At 36.8% G+C, this 23,204-nt stretch overlaps 1 protein-coding gene across 13 annotated transcripts in view; it reads right to left on the bottom strand.

The window, feature by feature from the left end:
- Positions 1-23,204, bottom strand: part of CNTN4 (contactin 4) — a 927,650-nt gene that overhangs the window by 307,122 nt on the left and 597,324 nt on the right. For all 13 annotated transcript variants that reach the window (XM_077858022.1, XM_077858031.1, XM_077858030.1 and 10 more), the window contains one exon: positions 3,010-3,136. In XM_077858022.1, the coding sequence (XP_077714148.1) occupies positions 3,010-3,136 (127 nt within the window). The remainder of the gene's footprint in view (positions 1-3,009; positions 3,137-23,204) is intronic.

Consider the following 23,204-nt stretch of genomic DNA (forward strand, 5'->3'; position numbering starts at 1 on the left):
TCTTGGACAGAAGAAAATTTTGTCCTTCCCAACATTATAAAGAATCATAAGACAATAAAGATCTGTGTCTAAGAAAAGTAATATTACTTTTAAAGTCTCCATTTCCATTTTGATTCTAATCATTTCCTTCTTGATGGTTAATTATAATCTCTAATTTTGGCTTTTTCTTTCCCTTGATTTTCTTTATGATTTTATCAAGTATGTTGGTATCCTTTTTTTTTTTTTAATATTTATTTATTTATTCATTCAGAGAGAGCGAAGAGAGAGGCAGAGACACAGGCGGAGGGAGAAGCAGGCTCCATCCAGAGAGCCCGACATGGGACTCGATCCAGGGTCTCCAGGATCACACCCCGGGCTGCAGGCAGCGCTAAACCGCTGCGCCACCGGGGCTGCCCGTATGTTGGTATCCTTAAACAATTGCTCCACCTTACCTGCTCTTGAACTTTATGAATATGAAATTATACTATTATTTTGTGACTCGTTTTGTTTGCGAAAAATTATGTTCCTGTGATCCATCATGCTGCAGCTGTAATTCATCATTTTCACTAATGCATGGGGTTACCTTGTATGAACATACCAGATTATATTTATTTATATTATGCTGAATTTAGTTTCCTAAATTTCTGCTAATCTGGTAGGCTTGCAAGAGTGTGTCATTTTAGTTTTAATTTGTATGTTTCTTCGCACTAATGTCACTGATAATCTTTCTACATATTTAATGGATATGTGATACTCCTTTTCTTAGAAGTACCTAAGCAAGTCTTTTGGTAATTTTTATACTAGGCTACTAAAAAAGGTTTTTTACTTTTTGATTTGTGGGGGTTTTTAAAATACTTTTGGATATTATTTCTTTGCCAATGACATGTATTAAAAATATCTTCTCCCAGTTGGAAGCTTGAAATTTTACTCATCTCACTATTTCTGTTGAACAGAAGTTCTTACCGTTAATGAAGTTAAATATTTTCTTTTATGATTTGTGCTTTTCCTGTCATATTTGAGAACTATTTCTTTCACTCCCAAGTCATAGATAGTATGCCTATCTTCTTTAAAAAGTGTATGTGTCCCATGTAGGTCTTCTAGTCACCTGAAATTGGTCTTTGTGTATGTGGTCAGGTAGGGTTCAAACTTTCTTTAAATTTTTCTTAACCATTTGTATAAATCCATTGTGCAGTATATCTTTTTAAAATTTATTTCCGGGGCACCTGGGTGGCTCAGTAAGTTAAGTGTCTTTGGCTCAGGTCAGGATCCTGGGGCCCTGGGATTGAGCCCCTCTTCAGGCTTCTTGCTTCATGGGGAGTCTGCTTCTCCCTCTCCCCCTGCTCCTCTCCTACTTCTGATCTCTCTCTCTCCCTCTAATAAATAAAATCTTTTAAAAAATAAAATTTATTTTTATTATTGTCATGACTTTTATTTTTTCTTTATGTTCACAAGACAGTATATGTTTTTATTATTTTTGTTGTTTAGTGTAATTGCAGTTGATTTTAATGTGGAAATACTGACCTTTACCACTTGCTTTACCTATCATTTGTTCTTGTATCTCAGATACTCTACCTCAGATTGTTTTTATTTTGTTTCAGTTATATCTTTTAGAATTTTCTTTAGTGAGTACATCTGCTGGAGTCAAACTTTAGTTTCTGAATGCCTGAGAACATATTTATTTTGGTCTTTTTACAAAATATTTATGCTGTAAACAAATTTGACAGTTAATTTCTCTCAGCATATCAAAGATCGATCATTCTTGCACCTTGACTTTTTGTTACTATTGAGTCAATTTCTGGTTTGCTATTTGAAGGTTATTGATGTTATAAGTTTGACTATTTTTATGATGTCTTCAACTTAGGTGTTCTGCTGCACTATAATAATTCTAGATGAGGCTTTATTTTTATTTGTACTCCTTGAAGTTCATTTGGCTTCCCAAATCTATAGCTTAGAATTTATTTTATTTTATTAACTTTTTTTAAAAGATTTTATTTTAAGTAATCTCTATGTAGTACCAACATGGGGCTAGAACTCATGACCCTGAGATCAAGAGTTGCATGTTCCACTGACTGAGCCAGCCAGACACTGCTATAGCCTGGAATTTTTAATTAGCTTTGGAAAATTCTTAGCCTTCTGTTAAAATATTGCCTCTGCCTCATTCTTCCTTGCTTTTTCTTATGGAACTCTGATTAAACACATATAAACGTTTTATATTAATCTCTTTTTATCCACTTTCCTTTTCTCTACCCACCTCCCTTCTTTCTCTCTCTCTCTCTCTCTCTTTGGTTCTCTTTATCCACTTCTGCTACCTTTGGGTAATTTCTTCAGATATACCTTGCAATTTACTAATTCTCCTTTCAGTTGTGTCTCATTTATTAAAGCCACTTGGCACCAAACTTGAAATTGGCAATTACTTTTGCTTTATAGTTCTTTGGGGAAACAAGCTTATTTCTTGTTACAAGCACTCTAAGTACATATCCTTTCGATTTCAGGTCTATTATAGGAGGTATTTTCATGTTAGACTCTCCTCTTAGTTGACTCTAGGCTTTGTCCTGTGACTATCCTGTGAAGCTGCAAAACCCAAAGTTCCAGTACACATAGCTCATCAAGGCGAAAACTGCTTTTAGGGGTCAGTTTTCTTCTCTGGGTTACAAACCCACTTATTTTTTGAATTCTGAGTATTTCTTACTTTGATACCAGTTTGTTGATACATATGTTGAAAGAGTTTTTAAAAATGTGTTAAGAAATGTGTAGGCTTTCAGTGAGGGGGTCAAATAGGATATTTAAATCCTAGTACAGCCAGAAACAGAAGTTGAGCACTAAACTTTTCATGAGTACAATAATCTCTTTAGTGTCTCAGGATATCCTATGATGCCTGTCTAAAAGATCTTTATGTAACTAGTACTCTATAAGTACTTGTCGATTTTATTTATTTATTTATTTACTTATTTATTTATTTATTTATTTATTTATTGTTGATTTTAATAATAGAATTGCATGCATGGAAACACATGATTTAAATGAACAAACCTGATATGCGGTTTTGGATTCCCTTTAACTTCACAGTTGAGCTTCACCTTTTTCTCCTCAGAATTCAAAGGGAACATTACATGACTTGGTTCTTGAATAAAAACAGGGCCATGCAGTGTGTAGTCATCTGAAATGAGAGGAAAAAATGTCAAAAATAAATAACATCTTCCAAATAGGAAGAATAACAGAAAATAACCACAAAATGAAAATAAGAGAGATAAAATTAAAAAAATAGTAATATACAACAGGTTTAGTTTCAGCCTTTACATGAATTTCCCACTGACGACTAACCCTTTGTTGATTATAACGAAGTGGAGACACAGACTCATTTTAATATTGATAACTTATTTTTACTAACAACCTCCAGAATGCTTGTCATTCCCTTTCCTCTCATTGTTCCATCTGCCTTTTGCTCACCCTTACTTTGTTTACATTTTGTGCCTTCCTCTCCTCTTTTGTGCTGCTGTCGTCATGGGAGACTGTCTATTGTCACAAAGCAAAATTTCTCTGTTCTGTAATGCGGTAATATTATTGGAAGCAAGCAATCATGATTTCATAAATACATTAATAATGAGAAACAGCTCTGTACTGCTGAAATATGTATAAAAGTTTCTTAAATTATCTATGTAAGTAAAGAACAACCTAGAGTCATGGTTCTCAAATTATCTTGTAAATGACTAGCTTGTTTTTTTTTCCAACCTATTATGGATGGGGATGTTTGTGTAAATATCATGCAGGTGGAACCATTTGAGAGCACACAAATTCAGTAACATCCAAACTAGTCTATAGCTATTTCAATGATACTTGAGTATATAAATGATATATGAGATTCTAAATGCTCTCTCTCAACAACAGTAACTAGATGTATGAAACTTTATCACAGAGCAGTGATAAGTATCAAGACTAGAATAATTCACAAGCTAAACTTTAGGTAGCAGTAGAGAGTACATACGCTTCTGGAGTACACACATAATAAATAATTGTCAAAATGCATCTCACCACCTATACTCATGAAAGGGATTTTTGTTCTTCAAAATTTAGTTTGAATTCTTCTACTTTTTTTTTTAATCCTAGAAAGCTTTCCTAGAACTTTATCTTCTTCATTTAAGCACCTTATTCTTCAATTTTATCTCCCTGTGGCCACTTATCTTTTTCTATCAAGTGTATTTGTACCTTGCTTTTTCCTGCTTTGGACTGTAAGCTCCTTGAGAACATAATGTATTGTATGCATTTTGGCATGTTCTGATGTTCCAATACCAAGTACAGGAGCTTATACATGGAAGATCATTAGTAAGGGTTTGTTCTACCTGTGTGTAATTTTTTTGTACTTTTTAATGTATTCAATCAGCTGAGTTAGGCATTACCTGATGAATTTCCAGATAAAAGGGCCAGTGGCTATGATGTTAAGTAATACTGAATATCACTCTGTAGCCGACAATCCACATTCCACTTATGTGTGATTATTTTGAAGAGTGTGAATTGCAACTGCTATGCTGGAAAACCTTTATAACCAGGCTTTGTTGATAGGTGATAAGATGAAAGTAAATTCATTCAGATGTTTCAGGACTGAGGGAAAGGAATAAAGCTGGCTTGGGAATCTTGGTAGGAAAGGACAGGAAGTAAGGTAATTTCTTGTAAGGCTTATAACCCAGGCTTTTAAAAGTCCATATTTTAAGGTAGGAATAGAAGAAAAATGTAAGCAGACAAATGACAAAACAGAATTCTGTTTTATTATAGAGGAGTAAGGACAGCCAATGACCTCCTGGTAAGAACAAGCAGTATGTGAATTCAGAAAAACCATAAACTGAGATCAATGCCTTAGGTCAACTAGTAAATTCATGACCTATCTCTCCATCACCTAGTCTCTCTAGCCCTCAATTTTCTCATCTCTAAATTAATAGGACTGGACTAGGTTAGTGGTTCTATGCCAGTTAAGAATGGCAAATAATCCCTGAATATTTTCCCATGAACTTACATGCACATGTGAAATTTGCATTCAAAAATAACATGAATTATATTGCCACCACCATCCTCTTTCCTTACTTCATGTATAAAATCTCACATTAACGAGACTTAAACAAAGAAAACAGGATCTGCCAAGGAACTCAAAAGCATATAATAAAAGTACGTAAACACATAGTTTTTTTTTTTTTTAACACTCATGGTTTAAAGCCATATACTTCAAAATCCAGATATTTACATTTCAGATTTTCAACAATTATATAGATAGTTTCAAAACAAACTTAAACACTGGTCAGGGATTAGCTCAATTCAAATGTGCAAAATTATGTGAATTTTTGGCATATCTATTTAAGTAACAAATGTTACTCATAAAGATCACTAACACAGCAGCACACTTGGTGGATTTTTCACTAAGAGAGAAATATTTCTATTGTTGTCCCAATTCCAAAATTATGTGTGTATATATATAATATCAATCATCTCAATTCATTGGTGTTCCCTGATTTGAATTTCATACAGAAATACACAGTCTATTACTAGTAATTCCAAATAAGAATAAAGCATAATAATGATTATCCAGGATGCAGCTGAGAGGCTGTGGATTAACATCTGTACTATTTCTCAACGTATCCATGCCATATTTAAATAACAAAAATGGTATTTTTTCTGTGTATTTTGTAACAAGAATTGATAATAACGATGCTTTGCATTCACTATAAATAACACATTTCATCCAAATGAAAGTTTTTATTTTCTCTTGGTTAACCAAGCTTGCTGCCTGTAAATTAACATTAGCATAAAGGGAATGGTATTTCAGTTTTCATCTAAGGAAATCCATAGCCTTTCAAGCATGAGCTGTTTGGTTTCAAAAAGACAGAGGGAAAGATTTTAGAAAGTTTAGCAATGCAGGTGTAGAAAACAGATAACCAAACTTAAAACTTTAGCCTAGAGTTACTATACTAACATTTTTGAGAAAAAAAAAAAAAAAAGAGTTAAAAGGTTGCTTTGTTTCTCTCAAACCTTGAGGTAGCTAGGTGAAACAGAGTCCTCAGAATGATAATCTTAGATGAAACATGGTGAGAGGCATCAGTAAGTTTGTTCTATCTTTGTGTAGTAGTGACAAAGTGACTTTCAAATGCCTTGAAGGTTTGAAGGTACATATAAAACACTTTGCATCTGTCATTTTTAAAGCCTAGAAGATAAAGTTCACCCTTTCCTTTGTCACATTAAGTTGTTCTATGTAACCAGAGGGGTAGCCATGATTTTCAGCCTAGAGAAGTAAAGGAGCATCTCAGAAAATGACAGAGGACAAGATTTTAGTAAGCCATTATGTTTCAAGTTAGACTGTAGACCTCCTGCACTGTAATCAGGTCATGCAAGTATAGAGCAAGTACAGAGCTTGTGTTTTTAAATCCGAGTCCGGACTGACTGCAACAGAAAAATCCAGGGTCCATGAATTTGCCTTTAACATAGCTTAATCTAGGTGATTCTTTTGCACGCTAAAATTGTAAAACTACCAACATAGATCCTTTGTTCCTAGCTCTCCATTTCCTAAGAGCAGAATATCAACCCACATTGGCTTTAGACAAACTCCTAAACTTTCTCTGCTGGTAAAGTCAAACCAACAGACCTTTGCTTGATAACATTTAGAGAAGGACTTTTAGCACATGTCCGGACTAACAGTTGAGAGGCAAGCAGATAGGAACAGAAAATGATAAAACTAACGCACACAAAGAAAATGGATGGATTTGTCAAGGTAGGGGACTCAAGTTGAAATTAAAACATTTTCTTAGAATGCTCATAGTTGAATGCCAGCAACTAATTGTAAGAACTCCCTCAAGGGTTTGTGTGACAAAGCAAAGGCATCCCCAGAGTAATGCAATAATTATTGGCCTAATACGATAACTTATCCTCACTTGATACACAATACATTCCCACTGTAACCACCACCTTTCTTTACAAGAATGAACCTCATTTAACTGACAGGATGTTCATATTGATGTTTTAACTTGTGGATTCCCAAAAGGGTGAAAGATCACCCCAGTGACTGACCTCCCTGTAATCTCTCAGGGGAACAACAGGCAATTATTTTTCATTCTCCTGGAAATTCTTGAAAATCATGATTAAGAGAAAGTGAGAGAAACCAGGTTGCCAACAGCCCAGATACAGTCTTTTCAAATTCCAGGTCATTGATCTCAGTCTTAGCCTGGGGAATTTAGTGCAGATGCCAAAACTGGTACATCATGATTTCCTGGTTTCTCCTCTGCTTGGAGACTATCTGCCAATTGCTCACAAGGCTAAATATACAATACTACCTGCATTCCCTAAAGCTCCATATCACAAAAATTCTCATGAACTAGTATTTGAGTAAACCACATATTTGCAAAGAGAAGAAAGAAGACCTAAACTAAGGAAAGCCCCCTTTCATGTTTCACCAAAGACTGGGAGACCTCTGGGTTTTCAGAAAAGAGTAGAAATTTCATGACCAGAAATTTATTTAGGTTAAAAGTCAGACTATCCTTAACCTTTTTCTCCCTTTGTTCATCAAATACTAAAAGTTATTGGAAAACACTGTTCTCAACAAATGATTCTCAAACTCCCTTCCCCATTTGATTCTTTTCTTTTTAAAATCTATTTTTTGGGGAAGACAAAAATCAATGTTTGTCAGCCAATTTTTTTCTTGTTTCCTCTTGTAAATGTTCCAGAAACAAAATGTAGTGTCAGGGCTACTCTTAAAATGTTTGGAGTACTGAAAAAGATGCATAGAATCATGCAACTTTAAATTTTAAGAGATTATTTAATCCTGAATGTATTTTCCCAGGTCACAGGCCCAAAATGTACCCCTGCAATGGAAACAAAAAATAAAATAATTTACCTAAAAATAAAATAATCCTCTAAGAAATACAGTAATAAAACACCTTTCCACAGTTAGGGATCCTTTATTTTATCTGCAGCTTTAGTATATCAATGATCTCACTTTCTTTTTTCTTAAATTAATTTGGCTCATTTTGACACGTCCCCAAACTTCTCTCCTAGGCAAGAAAAATGCTGCTCAGTTAGGCTACCAGAAGCTAGATTGGGAAAAGAAACTGGAATGGATGGCAGTGGCCTGAGTTTTTCTGAGACTGAGAAGAGAAACCTATGACTGAATCTCAGGTGATGCTTAACTCAAGGAAACAGTGCAGAAGCCCATGTGTCAAGTACAGTGGAGCAAGCATAGAGCAAAATCTCTATTCCACGTGGAAGGTTAGCAAAAGACAACACGCATAAAGAAGCAAGCTAGTGGGTAGGTGAGGCCTGGAAAAGTCCACTAATGCTAACTGCAGATCTTTTTCTAATACAGCATGTGGAAATAATCCTAAAAGGTAGCCAGCCAGTATGGGAAGGAAAGGCATTAAAGGGCTGAGCAGTATCAGACAGCAGGTATGATCTTGAGATGAATATTTCATAGAAAGAAACTTAGCAAAAAAAAGTAATCAAGCTATGCCTAAACTTATTCCTCAAAGTGTGGTCTAGAAACCTCTTGCATCAATGTTACCTTACCCGGTGGTACTTAATGAAAGGCAGATTTTTTGAGCCCCTGCCAGACTTACTGGATTTTTATTACCAGTGCTCAGCACTGCTGTTCATTATTGTGCATTCTATAGTTTGAAACCTTAAGTTATGAATTGAGCACAGATGACTTTCAGCCCTAAACCAATTAAGGATACCAATGAAGAAAAACAACCCTGCAGAGTTTCATTCTATGTGCTAGCTCACTCTGTAGCTACCATGTGGGATGGGGTAAAAGGCCATATTTCTCCAGCAAAGCCCCTAGGTCAATGCACTTCTCTTCTGCTGGAAATATTTTTCATCTCTTACAAACTCAGTGACTCAACTCTGCTGGGAAAGGAGAAAAATGCAATACTATGATTTCATCTTGGAAAAATAAAAATACCAGATCCAATTCTACTTGTAATTGCTGTGGAGTTCCCGGGTGTTGCACCTGAGGGTTTTTTAGCCCTTAATCCTAATGGTAGGTATAAAGTGTTGCCATAACAGTCAAGAATCTAGGACTGTGATATATAGTCAATCTTCCTATGACATCAAATCGGCTTTTGATTAAACACCTAGTCTTGGGCAGAAACACTTAAATGGCAAAAATCTCAATTTGGAAGGAAACTCTAGGACACCTAATGGGTAATGCAAGGGTTTGAGTGTAAGCTCAGATCCTGAGCTTGTGGGTTTAGGTGGGAGTTACATGAGGGTCACACCTGGAAGCTAGACAGTTTGTTATGCATGCACAGAAGCATCCAGATGCAAACAAAGTAACTTTGTCATGCCGTATCTTTTACTCTGCATCCTGTGAAGCCCTAGACCATTCAAGAGCATAAATGCGCTCTATGTGTGTCATCAGTGGGAACATGTTGCCTTATTGATGTGCAGACCAAAGCCACTTCACCAGGGACAAGGAAGGGGTAGTTCTCCCACTAAGCTGGTTTGTTGGGTGTGCTCCCACAGTCATGCTCATATTTTACTTTCTCCCTTTCACCACTTATATCAATGGGGAAGCCCAATGGGGAGAAACATGATTCATTCTGCTACCAGTGTTCCAAGAAAGGCACACACAGGGTCTTCTTTATCCTGCTGGCTGGGAGTCTTCTCTTCCAGCTGTTCTAACAATCATGGAAACTCATTTTGGCCAAGAAACTGTAAGGCGGGAGGATCTCTGTGTATCAAAATTACAAACTGGGGATCCCTGGGTGGTGCAGCGGTTTAGCGCCTGCCTTTGGCCCAGGGCGCGATCCTGGAGACCCCGGATCAAGTCCCACGTCGGGCTCCCGGTGCATGGAGCCTGCTTCTCCCTCTGCCTATGTCTCTGCCCCTCCCCCCGTGACTATCATAAATAAATAAAAAAATTAAAAAAATTACAAACTGTGCAGACAATAACCAAAGGTAATTCAGAAACAAATTAAATACTCCTGATTACTTGAATGTGAGCATTCCTTTAAAATTGAATCATTGATTACAGAAACGATGACTGGACAGCTGTCAAACTATCATTATAAATAGTGTTATAGTTTCTATAACAGTGTTTTTAGTCTCTATAACATCAATAGCAAGGGATGTTCAAAGGTCCCACACAGGTGACTATGTGTGAGACTAGCCAACACACAGCATTTTTATTGAATAAGAACTCTGCTTGGTTCTATTTGCTTGTTCAGTTGAATAGAGCAGAGGCAAAACAAATACAAGAGGAGACAGATATTCCTGCTTCAAGGACAAGATGTTTCTTTTATCGTCCTTGCTTCCACCTTCTGTCTTTTAGCCCCCTGAGTATTTTAAACAGTAAGGAACAGAGAAGTCTGCAGATAGCTGGTATATGTCTGAAGGAAGAAAGTAAAAGGAAGTCCAAATGAGAAGTGAATTCTTTTATGCTTTGTTTCCTGCTTAACAGAACAGTTCTCTGCTATCATACATTGGGTCACACATAATGAGGACCTAATTGTATGTAATGCTAGATCTTAGAAATGGTGGTGAAGTTGGGAAGTATGAGGAGATAAAAGTGGTCTTTACTGGGAAAAAAAATTCTGCTTGCTGAAGCAAGTATTTGTAGTAGTGGCAAAGAACAGGGGAAATGGGTCAGCACATCCTACTCTGACCTTGATTCCAAATCCTGACATATTTCAGGAACAATGGATTCATTACTCCTTTAAATATAAGTAAATGGGTGATGCTGATGTCAAGCTCCAGTTATGAAAATAAAGATAAATTTCAACAAATGCACATATTCTGTAACTCATTTGGAGGCAAAAACTGACCTGAAGGGATGTAAGGCTATATATAGCCTTAGTATGAGTATTGCTACAGAATTATAAATGTGTGTGATTATGAAGTACTGACCTAGACGCAGCTGGGGATGTTATGTAATACTGGGTATATTTTATGGGCCATGTTTTGTTTCTAAAATCAGAAAAATTCTTATTTTTCAAACATTTCTGACCCAAACAGTTTCTAATCAGAGTATATGGGCCTATATTGTATGCCAATATCAATGGTGTAGGTAGAGCATATACAGAGTGCAAAGTAGACACCATCCTGCCCTCATGGGGATCATCCTGCCCTCATGGAGTGTTTTTTCTAGAGGGGCTGCCAGATAATAATCAGGTAAGTATAGCTAACTTTATCTTTTTACTTAATAAACTTTATTTTGTAGAGCAATTTTAGGTTTACAGAAAAATTGAGCAGAAAGTACATTAAGTTCCCATACATCCCTTCTCTCCTTCTCACAGTGACCTAATACACAGTTAGCTACATATAAGCAGGGAATGGAACATTAGCTACATAAGAGGAGTGAAACTTACGACCGCCCCAAGAACACAAAGAGCTGGAAGAGTCCTGGGGAGCATGCATGCACTCTTCCCCATAACTGCTGCCCTAAAGTAACCTATAGTTTCCTTATAATACATTTACATTGCAGTTTTGACTCCTCCCTCTGCCCTCACACCAGGGGAAGGCTGCCATGACAGTTCCAACAAGGACCATATAAAGCCAATCCCCCTCCTCAACCCCCTCCTCCCAACTATCACTGAGGACCAATAGGAGGAGTTCCTTAAGTGATTGATTGGAGGCAATCTCAGTCAGATCTTCCTAGCTTTGTCCCATAAACCATGCAAGCATAAAAAGAAAAGACACCCCTAGCCCCAGAGCAGTTGCCACTTCAGGGACTGCTTGAGTGTGTATTTTCTCTTTAACTGCTATTAAATTCTTCCTTAAGAGTTTTGCTCTGAATACTTTCTTGGCCAAACTCAAGAGCCAAGGTCTGCATAGAGGCAAGGAAGGCACCTGATGTTGCCAATAATTTCTCCTATTATTAACATCTTGCATGGTTGAGGTACGTTTGTTATAACTGATGAGCCAGTTGATCCATTATTACTAAAGTCCCTAGTTTACATTAGGGTTCACTCTTTGCGTTATGTAATCCTATGGGTCTCAGCAAATGCTTTATGCCATGTATTCACTATTACAATACCACATAGAATAGTTTACTGGCCTAAAAATCCCCTGTGCTCCACTACAGTTAATTCTTTAATTTATATTCAAGTATATCACTATTTACTCATGACTGCAACTTGTTATATTCATAAATAAGAACATAGAAAAACATATGTATATAACTGATAGGTTTTGACTAAAGAAGTTGGATGGAGATATCTGGGACACTAATTCACACTAAGTATTATTTCCCTAGTGACAGAAGTATATAGTAGATATCTATGGTTTTTGCCTGCTTAGAATCCATCACTCCTTTTTAAGGTAAGAGCATTCTGCTTTTTCTTTAGTGAACCAAGTGCCCTAGTTTCTTAACCTAAGTGGCTTGGATAGACTAAAATCCTCTAAGTCAGAAGAAGCAGGTAACTCAGGTCTGGCCAATTAATATTCTATTTTCCTAGAAAATTGATTCCCAAGCATATGATGCATATTTGGATAAGATTCTATTTCAGGGCTTTTCATAAAACTACTAGAAAAAAATCCCTTTTATAGTCTGGGATTGCTTGGAGGGAGAAAACCTGGAGCTTCCAAAGGCCTCCACATAGAGAATCTAAAAAAAGAACGAACTAACACATTGAGGAAGCCAATAGGAAACTAAAGAATGGAGGCTGAGTTTCGATGACATCATTTGGGCTTTGAAAACAGGTCTGTTCCAAGTAAGGTTTATCCCTAAGATCCCCAAATATGTGAACTAGTGATTGCTTTTATTTAGGCAAATTGGAGTTAACTTATTTATTTTTTTTTTTTACATTTTTTTTATTCTTTTATTTTTTTATTCATAGAGATGCAGAGAGAGAGAGAGAGGCAGAGACACAGGCAGAGGGAGAAGCAGGCTCCATGTAGAGAGCCCGATGTGGGACTCGATCCAGGGTCTCCAGATCACGCCCGGGGCTTCAGGTGGCGCTAAACCGCTGTGCCACTGGGGCTGCCCGGAGTTAACTTATATCAGCTGTAGCTAAGTGACTCCTAATTGAAACTATATTCATAGAAAGTATACATCCATTTATTCCAAGGGTTAATGCATGTCACTGGTCTTCCTTTTCTTTCAATTTCCTTTTGACAATTCTTTAAATGTACTTGTGTGTATAAAGGCACATAAATAGGCCATCAGCAAAATGGCAGGCAAAGATCTTCCCTTTGGAGCCTGTTCATTTTTACACTTTTACCTCAACCTGGTCACTCCTATGATCAACTGTTCCCTAAAGGTCTGCTCCTTTGAACTGTGCCACCTTGTCTGATTTCTGGATACTTATGACAAGCCTCATATCTGATTTCTGGATACTTATGACAAGCCTCATAAAGCATGTCTTTCCTAAGCTTTTCCCTATCACAGGACACTATTTCTTGATGGAAAAAAAAATACAGATAACTGTATGTTAATTCATTTCTCAGATTCTTAGCTTCTAGGTGAAATTCATACACTTTAATGGTGGCCTTTTTATTTACTTATTCATGAGACACACACACACACACACAGAGGCAGAGAGGCAGAGGGAGAAGCAGGCTCCATGCAGGGAGCCCAATGTGGAACTCCATGTGGGACTCCATCCCGGGACCCAGGGATCAAGCCCAAGCCAAGGCAGAAGCTCAACTGCGGAGCAACCCAAGTGTCCCAATGGTGGCCTTTTGAAGAGATAATTAACCTACAACAGTGGTAATTTTCATAATGTGCTTTTACATATTCTTTGTGTGCAAAAAGACTCTCCTAGGAAGCCAGTTAAAAATGAATACAGAATTACAAGGCCTTTCCCCCCAAAATTCTGATTAGTTAGATTCAGAAGTATGGCACAAACATATGCATTTGAATTGTGCATCCCAGTTTATTTAGATGCAGATGATCCAAAATTATTAGCCACCATTTAAGAAAGAAAAATTGAGAGAATGTCAGCAACCACAGTAGGCTATTTCAAGCACATGGCTGCTACCAGAACTTTTAACCAAGGAAAGACAGCATTTGTTTAGCTTTTATTTATTTATTTTTATTGAAGTTCGATTTGCCAACACATAGTATAACACCCAGTGCTCATCCCATCAAGTGCCCTCCTCAGTGCCCATCACCCAGTTACCCCATCCCCCGCCTGCTTCCCCTTTCACTACCCTTTGTTCTTTCCCAGAGTTAGGAGTCTTGTTCAGCTTTTCAATCAAATGCTGGAAATGCCTCTCTTTTATGCCTTGGCTGAGCAGGGTGTTTCCAATCATACCTGTTGTTCATGGGGATACATTTCTTCTTTGCAATCGGAGGTGTAAATGATTGTAACAGATCTGCTTTGGCTACTGATGTTGTGCTTATTATGTATTAAGAATATTATAATACAGATTTATCCGGTTTCTCTGTGACTTGGGAAAACAATGAACTCTTTCCCAGGCTATGACTAAGTCTCCCAGAACCAGAGTATCTTCATTCTCAACTAAACAAAAGTATGACCAAGGTTGCCTCTTCTGTACTCAGTCATAATTTTGCACTTCCTTGGAGACCATCTGTTTTAAGGCTTTCTGGGTGAATTCTTGGTGTTATTATCTCCTCAAGGACACCCTATGTTCCCCATTGCCTTCCCTGACATTAAACTGCCTGAACATGGAACACCTTCAGGTGGCACTTTCATGTTTTGTGCATTATGGCTCCTCAAGTCATATTCACAAACCATCGCACCTGTCTCTTTGGCAGCTGAAATATTCCATGTCTGCCTTTCGTTAAATGTTTCAGGTTTTCAATTTGGCACATACTGAATGCGTCAATATATATATATGTATATACACACACTAGGAAGCGTGAAAGGGAGTAATCTGGTAGCTGTTCAAGCAAAACTCTGACAACATATTTCTAACAGGAAAGATCCACTAAATTTGAATTTGGTATTCTTCTCTTTCTGGTGTGTAAGTACTTTAGTTATTTTGCATACTGTTGCTTAGGATACAAGGCTGTCATAATATCCCCGGATGAAATTGGTAGAAGACAGAATTGAGACACAGTTCACGGCAGGCAGTAGGCTCCAGAGTATGAGTCTTCTTGGCGGGACATCGGCATTTTAATCAAAAGTTGGTAAGGAAACCCAAGCCAGACTGTGTCCTTACCAAATCCAGAAGTCTTGTTAGAGATGGATAAACAACCACAGTCACTCAACTTAGGCAGTAATGTGCTCAGCTGTGGAAAAAAAGATGCTTAGGAGACTATAAATCAACTTCTACTTTCCCATTCTCTAAATATAACCTGTGTCTTCTATTTGGAGACGTGTAGAATAATGGCAATAAAAACTACTCATTATTGAGCATAATCAGGCTAGGCTGCATACAAAGTAAAAACATGCCAAACCCTGCCTCAACCCACCAACAACTCTACTGACTGGTCCTACATTCCTCTTCACTTATGATGGAGAAAGAAAAGATTAGAGACAATTCACTTATAACAGGTCACAAAAACCTGGCAAATTCTAAGATCAGAACCAAGTACATAATAGCACTGTGATGTACAGTGGCAATTGCTCTCTACACATTACCACCACAAAGTGACAAATGAGATTCTGCTTTGTTGAGTAAGAATGATATCATCAAAGGGTGCCTGGATGGCACAGTTGGTTTAGCCTCTGACTCTTGGTTTCGGCTCAGGTCGTGATTTCAGGGTCCTGAGATTGAGCCCAATGGTAGGCTCTGCACACTGTGATCAGGGTGGAGCCTGTTTAAGATTGTCTCTCCCTCTCCCTGCCCCTACTGCTTGTGCTCTCTCTCTCTCTCAAATAAATAAATCTTAAAAAAAAAAAAAGAATGGCATCATCAAATGTAACTTCAGATTTTTAAAAAGATTTTATTTATTTTAGAGAGAGACAGAAAGGGAGCATGGGCATGGGGGAAGGACAGAGGGAGAAGGAGAGAACCTCAAGCAGACTCCATGCTGAGCACAGAGCCCAATGTAGGGCTTGATCTTATAACCCTGAGGTCACGACCTGAGCTGAAATCCAGAGTCTGATGCTTAACTGACTGAACCACCCAGGCCCCCACCTTAACTTCAGATTCTTAATCCAATTTCATTTTTGAGGTGAAGAACCAAAGTTTTTCAGAGGTTAAATGGTTTACAAAAAATAACACAGATAGTCAGGGATGGAGCTCTAACAGAATCTTGATTTTCTACCAGTTGAATGTTGTTCATAGTACCATCAGTTCCCTTTAGTTTATTTTTTGGATAGCAGGAGAATTGGTCCACTTTTACCTAGAAATATACTGGAAGAGAATAACGGAGTCATCCCTTAGGAAGGGAGAAAACCTATTTTGTCAATATTTATGTCTTGAAACTTTGGTTCAGGAGAAGATAAGTGAAAATCTAATTCCTTTCAGTAGAGAGCAGAAGGGATAAATGTATTCATTATATGCTGTACTTGTTACTAATTCTTTCAAATTACAAAGTTGTTCTTTTTTCGAATTACCAGCATATTGATGTACAGAAAGGATATTTTGTCCTAAAGTATCCTCTATAGAAAACTTTATAAAAGGGGGATTCATAACCTTTCAAAATGACAAGCATAAAATTTGCATCTAATTACTGGGCATTCTGCCTTTTTCTATGTCATTCTGTCATGAGGTAAAGTGGCATGCACACTGATTTTGGGCAAACACAAAGCAAAAACTTTCTGTAAAGGGATAAATGGCAGCAGAAAATGCCATTGACTTGAATTCACAGGCTTATCAAAAGAGGAGGAAAAAATGTTTTTTTTGGCTTTCCCGAGACAAGGTAAAAAGCATGTCCATTAAGTTGTTGAGCAACTTGAATAAGTCATCCACTTGTCCTCCTCATTTCACTAGCAAATGAAACTGAAATCCCTTCCCACAGACCTCCAGAGAGGAGATGGATGACCACAAGCAACTACCTTTATAACAAAAATATCTTGTCTGAGCAAAACACCAACTAAGCAGAAAGTAACTGACAGGGATACTGGGGTAACACCTTTCATTCATTCAAGTTTTTATTGAGTTCCCACTATGTGCTAGACCATATTCAACATATTGAGGATAGATAGTATCCTCAGTAACTAAGCACTGCCCTAAAAGTGATCACATCTTAGGTTGGAGGAGGAAGACTCAAAGCAATTTATACAGTATGTTGAAAGGTGACGGATGCTGCGAAGTAAAAAGAAAGGGCACAGGGAGTCCAGGGAGGATAGTGCAATTTTAAATAGGGTTGCCAGTGATGTCTTTATGAGAAGATAATATTTTATCCAAGACTTGAAAGAGGTGAGGGAACAAACCATGAATATATCTGGGCGGTAAACATTTCAGGCAAAGCAAATGATGACTGCAAAAGCCCTCAAGAGGCACAGTGGGAAAATGCTTAGTTTATTTAAAACAAATGGTTTTCCACTTTATCTGTTCCTCTTCTCCTGCTGCCTCTACACACACACACACACCAAGGCAGCCAGTGTGCTGAAGCCTCATGTGCAGGGGGAGTATCCCGAGGATTGCATCTATACCACTTATCAGTGCTTATTAGCACTGCCACATTCATGGTAGAGTTCTTCAACCCACATTTATATAAGCAAAAGCAAATATTAATACTATGTTGTTACTTTACAGACAAAGTAAGGCATAAAAATCCACTTGAGGGGGTCTGGGATGTCCTTGCACTATAATGATTTTTTTTTTCTCTCAAAGGATGCAAATACAATTAGGAAACTATAATTCTGGACAGTTTTCAGATAGAACTTTTCTTCTATAGAATATACCAAGATCCATAAATTGTTTATAATACAGATATTAAAAGGATAGACTCTTGACAATAGTGGCTTCATTCAAATCTCTACCTTTAGGTAACCTTAAACAAGTTGCTTAGACTTTGTGCCCAAACTTCCTCACTTGTAAAATGAAGCTTAGAGCAGCATCAATCTCATAGGGTTATCTTATTAAACATCCTATCTTTTTTTAAAGTAAACTCTGTGCCAAACATGAGGCTCAAATGCATGATTGTGAGATCAAGAGTCGCATGCTATACCAACTGAGCCAGCCAGGTGCCCCAAATATCTTAATATTTTTAAAGTACTAAGAACAGTTCCCTGGCACCCATTAAGTCCTACACCTGGAAGAAAACACAATATGTCTATAAATTCTCTATTTAAATTTGGGCAGCAGGGGCATTGGGGACAGGGAAGAGAATAAGTCCTTGTTACTTTTTAATTCTTCTCTAGTAGGTAGGAAGACACACTTGTCTCTCAGTGGCCCAGGTGCAATAAAATTTTTCTGAATGTAAATCACCATGGTTACAAAATGTCTGCCTCAAGGAAAGTAACAAATTGAGTCTACACATCATTCTCCCCTTACCTCCATCCTCCATAATTAGTAGCTTGGTTGGTTCTTTTTTTTTTTTTTAAGATTTTATTTATTCATTCATGAGAGACACAGAGAGAAGGCAGAGACACAGGCAGAGGGAGAAGCAGGCTCCCTGTAGGGAGCCTGATGTGGGGTTGGATCCTAGAACTCCAGGATCATGCATCGAGCCAAAGTCAGATGCTCAGCTACTGAGCCACCCAGGCATCCTGGTAGCTTGGTTTTATACACAAGTATAAGTTGCACACAATCTATCATCAATCTTCCCCTAGGTCCCTAAATGAATGATGCCAAGATTCAGGCTCAGAATACTTGTCTAAATGAAAGAAGATAACCTTGAGACACAAATGCAAAGAGTACGGGTAATGTCTGTATTTAAAATGGAATAAAGGGAAGGAAATTCCTTTAATTGGTTTCTGTCTATTAATGTCAGGACATTTCTATCACCATGACATGAAAAAAAAAAAAAAAAGCAAAGTGTGAGTGAGAACAAAAACAGGAGATAACTCTATTTTGGCAGGCAATAAAACATCCACTTTCATAAAATGGCCTTTGGGGTGCCTGAATGGCTCAGCTGGTTAAGCATCTGACTCTTGATTTTGGTTCAAGTCATAATCTCAAGGTCTTGAGACTGAGCCCCGTGTTGAGCTCTGTATACAGCCGGGAGTCTAGTTGAAATTCTCTCTCTCTGTCCCTCCCCACCCTACATGCATGTTCACTATCTTCAATAATAAAGAAATGTATCTTTAAAAATAATTTAAAAAAAAATAAAATGGTCTTCCCTTCTGCTCCCAAAACATTTTGTATACTATGATACTTACCTACCTAGACTACAATAGTTTATTTACTTGTCTATAGCTTGTAAGCTCTTTGATAAGAACCTAAGTCAATGTTGTCTTATTCCCTAGTCTTTATCATTCTTTCTACAACACTGTCAATGTCTGATTCATCTGTAATGAATACATTAATAAACGAAGGAAACAACTTGGCAACAAATATAACTTGGTATATAGCAAAAACAGGGAAAAAAATTAAGTATCCTAATTGCTTGTCAAGTACTATTTATAAGAGAATTTGGGGTTTCTGGGATATCTTTTGAGAGAACTAGCTGGGGTTTATGCCATCAAGAAAATAGATTTTTGGCAGCACCTGAGTGGCTTAGTTGGTTAAGTGCCTGACTTCGGATTTCAGCTCAGGTCATTATCTCAGGATCATGCGATTGAACTGGGCTCTGGGCCCACTGGGGAGTCTCTTTGAGATTCTCTCTCTCCCTTTCCCTCTGCTCCTCCTCTTACTTTCATTCTCCGTCTCTCTAGAATGAATAGGTAAACTTTTTTTTTTAAAGAATCAATTTTTGAATTTTTAATGAAAATTAACATTCCATTCTATTTTTACAATGGATTATTGCCTTTATGAAGTCTGTTTCTAATGCTAGGTTACTCTGAAGAAGAATTCTTTCTCATTCATTCATTTATTCATCCATACAATAAATGCAACTGAGCACCTGCTCTGTTCCACATGCTTACAATATGATAATGAACAAAGACAGACAAGGTCTTTGAGCATCTATTCACTGACAAGGTGAAGCTTAGTAACTGAATTCAAAGAAGAAAACCCCATGATCTCAACAGGTTTTTTTTTTGTTTTTTTTTTTTATTTATGACAGTCACAGAGAGAGAGAGAGAGAGAGGCAGAGAGAGAAGCAGGCTCCATGCACCGGGAGGCTGACGTGGGATTCGATCCCGGGTCTCCAGGATCGCGCCCTGGGCCAAAGGCAGGCGCCAAACCGCTGCGCCACCCAGGGATCCCTCAACAGGTTTAAGATATCATTTAGTCTTGTGAGCAGTTTTTATCATTTTTTTAAGTCAGAAATACATTGGGAGGAAGTTAAAGAGGACTTAATATGCACATAAAATTTTATATTATATTTCAGGGGTTTCATAAACCTCCCTGAAGATGATTAATAGACTTTAGGTAAAAATTCCTGATCAAATCTGGTTCTATCATTGTGTGTGTGTGTGTGTGTGTGTGTGTGTGTGTGTGTGTGCATTTACTATAAAACACAAGAGACACCTGGGTGGTTCAGTGGTTGAGTGTCTGCCTTTGGCTCAGGGTGTGATCCTGTACCAGAGACTGAGTCCCACCTGCATTGGGCTCCTTGCATGGAGCCTGCTTCTCCTCCCTCTGTCTGTCTCTGCCTCTTTTTCTGTCTTTCATGAATAAATAAATAAAATCTTAAAAAAAAACCCATAAGTCAAAGAAAATAAAACACTTAACAAAAAGATGATAAATACATTATCTATGATTGTTACCTTAAATATAAATGAATTGATGCTCCAATAGAAAGACAAAGGGCAGCTGAATGGATAAAAAAACAACAACAGGATCCACTTATATGCTGCCTGTTAAGAGATTCACTTCAGATCTAAAGACACAAACAGAAAGTGAAGGGATGGAGAAAGATACTCTATGTAAAGGGAAATGAAAAGAAGCTGGTATATGAGGACTCCTATCAGAAAAAAAGGGACTAAAACAAAGATTGTTAACAAGAGACAGAGAAGAGGATTATTTCACAATAAAGAGGTTAATCCAAGAAGAGGATATAACATTCATAAATATTTATGCAACCAACATAGGAGCACCTAAATATATAAAGCAAATATTAACAGATAAAAATGGAGAAATTGAGAGTAATATCATAGTAAGAGATTCTAATTCCTTATATAGCAATGGATAGACAATATATACAGAATGTCAATAAGGAAAACTAGTCTTTTTTTTAAGATTTTATTTATTTATTCAAGAAACAGGTAGAGACAGAGGCAGAGACACAGGCAGAAGGACAAGCAGATTCCATGCAGGAAGCCTGATGTGGGACTCGATCTGGGGTCATGCCCTGGGGTGAAGGCAGTGCTAAACTGCTGAGCCACTGGGGCTGCCTGGAAACACTAGTCTTAAATGACATGTTAGACAAGATGGACTCAATTGATATATACAGAAACTTCCATCCCAGAGCAGCAGAATACTCATCCTTCTCAGGATAGATCATGTTAGCCCAGAAAACAAGTCTCAATAAATTCAGTAAGATTGAAACCATATCAAGCATTTGTTTTGACCACAACAGTATGAGAAATTGGAAAACTCTAAAAAGAAATCTATCCAAACAGATGGTTACTGAACAACCAATGTGTCAATAAAGAAATCAAAGAGGATATTTAAGAAATACCCTGACACAAATGAAAATGGATACGCTACTTTCCAAAATTCATAGGATGCAGCAAAGGCAATTCTAAGAGGAAAGTTCATAGTTATATAGACTTACCTTTTTTACCTAAAGACTAGAAAAAGGAAAGCAAACAAAGCCTCAAATTAGTAAAAAGAAGGAAATAATAAAGATCAGAATGGAAAAAATATAAAACAGACACTAAAAAGAAATAGGAATGATCAGTGAAACTAAAAGATAATTCTTTGAAAAGATAAACAAAATTGATAAACCTCTAATCAAACTCATTAAGAAAAAAAGGGAGAGGGCTTCAAAGAAATGAAATCAGAAATGAAAGAAGAGAAAATACAATTGACATCACAGAAATATAAAGAATTATAAGAGATTATTACAAATAATTTTAAGCATGCAAATTAAAAAACTGAGAGGAACGGTAATATTTCTAGAAACACACAACCTTCTAAGACTGACTCATGAAGAAACAGAAAATATAGACTAATTACAAATTATGAAGCTTAATCAATAATTTAAAAAATTCCCCCCAAATAAAAGTCCACTCAGACAACTTCACATGGGAATTCTACCAAATATTTAAAGAAGTTAGTACCTATCCTTTCTGGACAATTCCAGAAATTTAAAGAAGGAGGAATGCTTTTAAACTCATTTTATGAGGCTAGCATTACCCTATGTCAAAGTCATAGATGCCACAAAAAAGAAAATTGCAGGTCAATATCCCTGATGAACATAGATTAAAAAATCCTTAAAAGAAAATTTTAGCAAACCCAATTCAAGAATACATGAAAAGAGTCATACAACACAATCAAGTATAACTTATTCCAGGGATGCAAGGATGGTTCAACATCCACAAATCAATCACCTTGATACATCACATTAATAAAACAAAGGATAGAAGTCATATAATCATTGCAAAAGATATAGAAAAAAATACTTGATCAAATTCAACACCTACTTATGATAAATGATCTCAAAAAAGAGGTTATAGAAGAAACATACTTTGAAATAATAATGGCCACAAATGATAAAGTCACAGTTAACATAGTACTCAAAAGTAAAAAACTGAAAGCTCTTCTTTTAATATCAAAAACAAGTCAAAGATGCCCACTCTCACCACTTTTATTCAATATTTATTGGCTTTATATCTAAGTATTGGAAATCTAGCCACAGCAATTAGAAAAGAAAAATAAATAAAAGGCAATCTAATTGGAAAGGAAGAAGTAAAACTGTCATTATTTGTAGATGACATGATACTATATGTAGAAAAACCTAAAGATTCCACCAAAACACTATTAGAATCCATCAATAATTAAAGTTACAGGACACAAATTAACATAGAGAAATTGGTTGAATTTCTATACACTAATAACAAACATGATATATCCAAAAAATATAAAGAACATATACATATTAATATTTAAAAAAACTAATAGCCTGATTAAAAATGGGCAGAAGATCTAAGTAGACATTTTTCTACTTAGAAGACACACAGATGGCCAACAGGCACATGGAAAGATACTCAACATCACCAATCATCAGAGATACAAATCAAAACTACAATGAGATATCACCTTGTACCAAATTAGCTATTATCAAAAAGATAAAAAAAAATCACAAGTGTTGGCAAGGATGTGGAGAAAAGGAAGCTTATACAGTG

This window comes from Canis aureus, chromosome 19 (assembly GCF_053574225.1).
Source record: "Canis aureus isolate CA01 chromosome 19, VMU_Caureus_v.1.0, whole genome shotgun sequence".
In the NCBI taxonomy this organism is placed as follows: domain Eukaryota; kingdom Metazoa; phylum Chordata; class Mammalia; order Carnivora; family Canidae; genus Canis; species Canis aureus.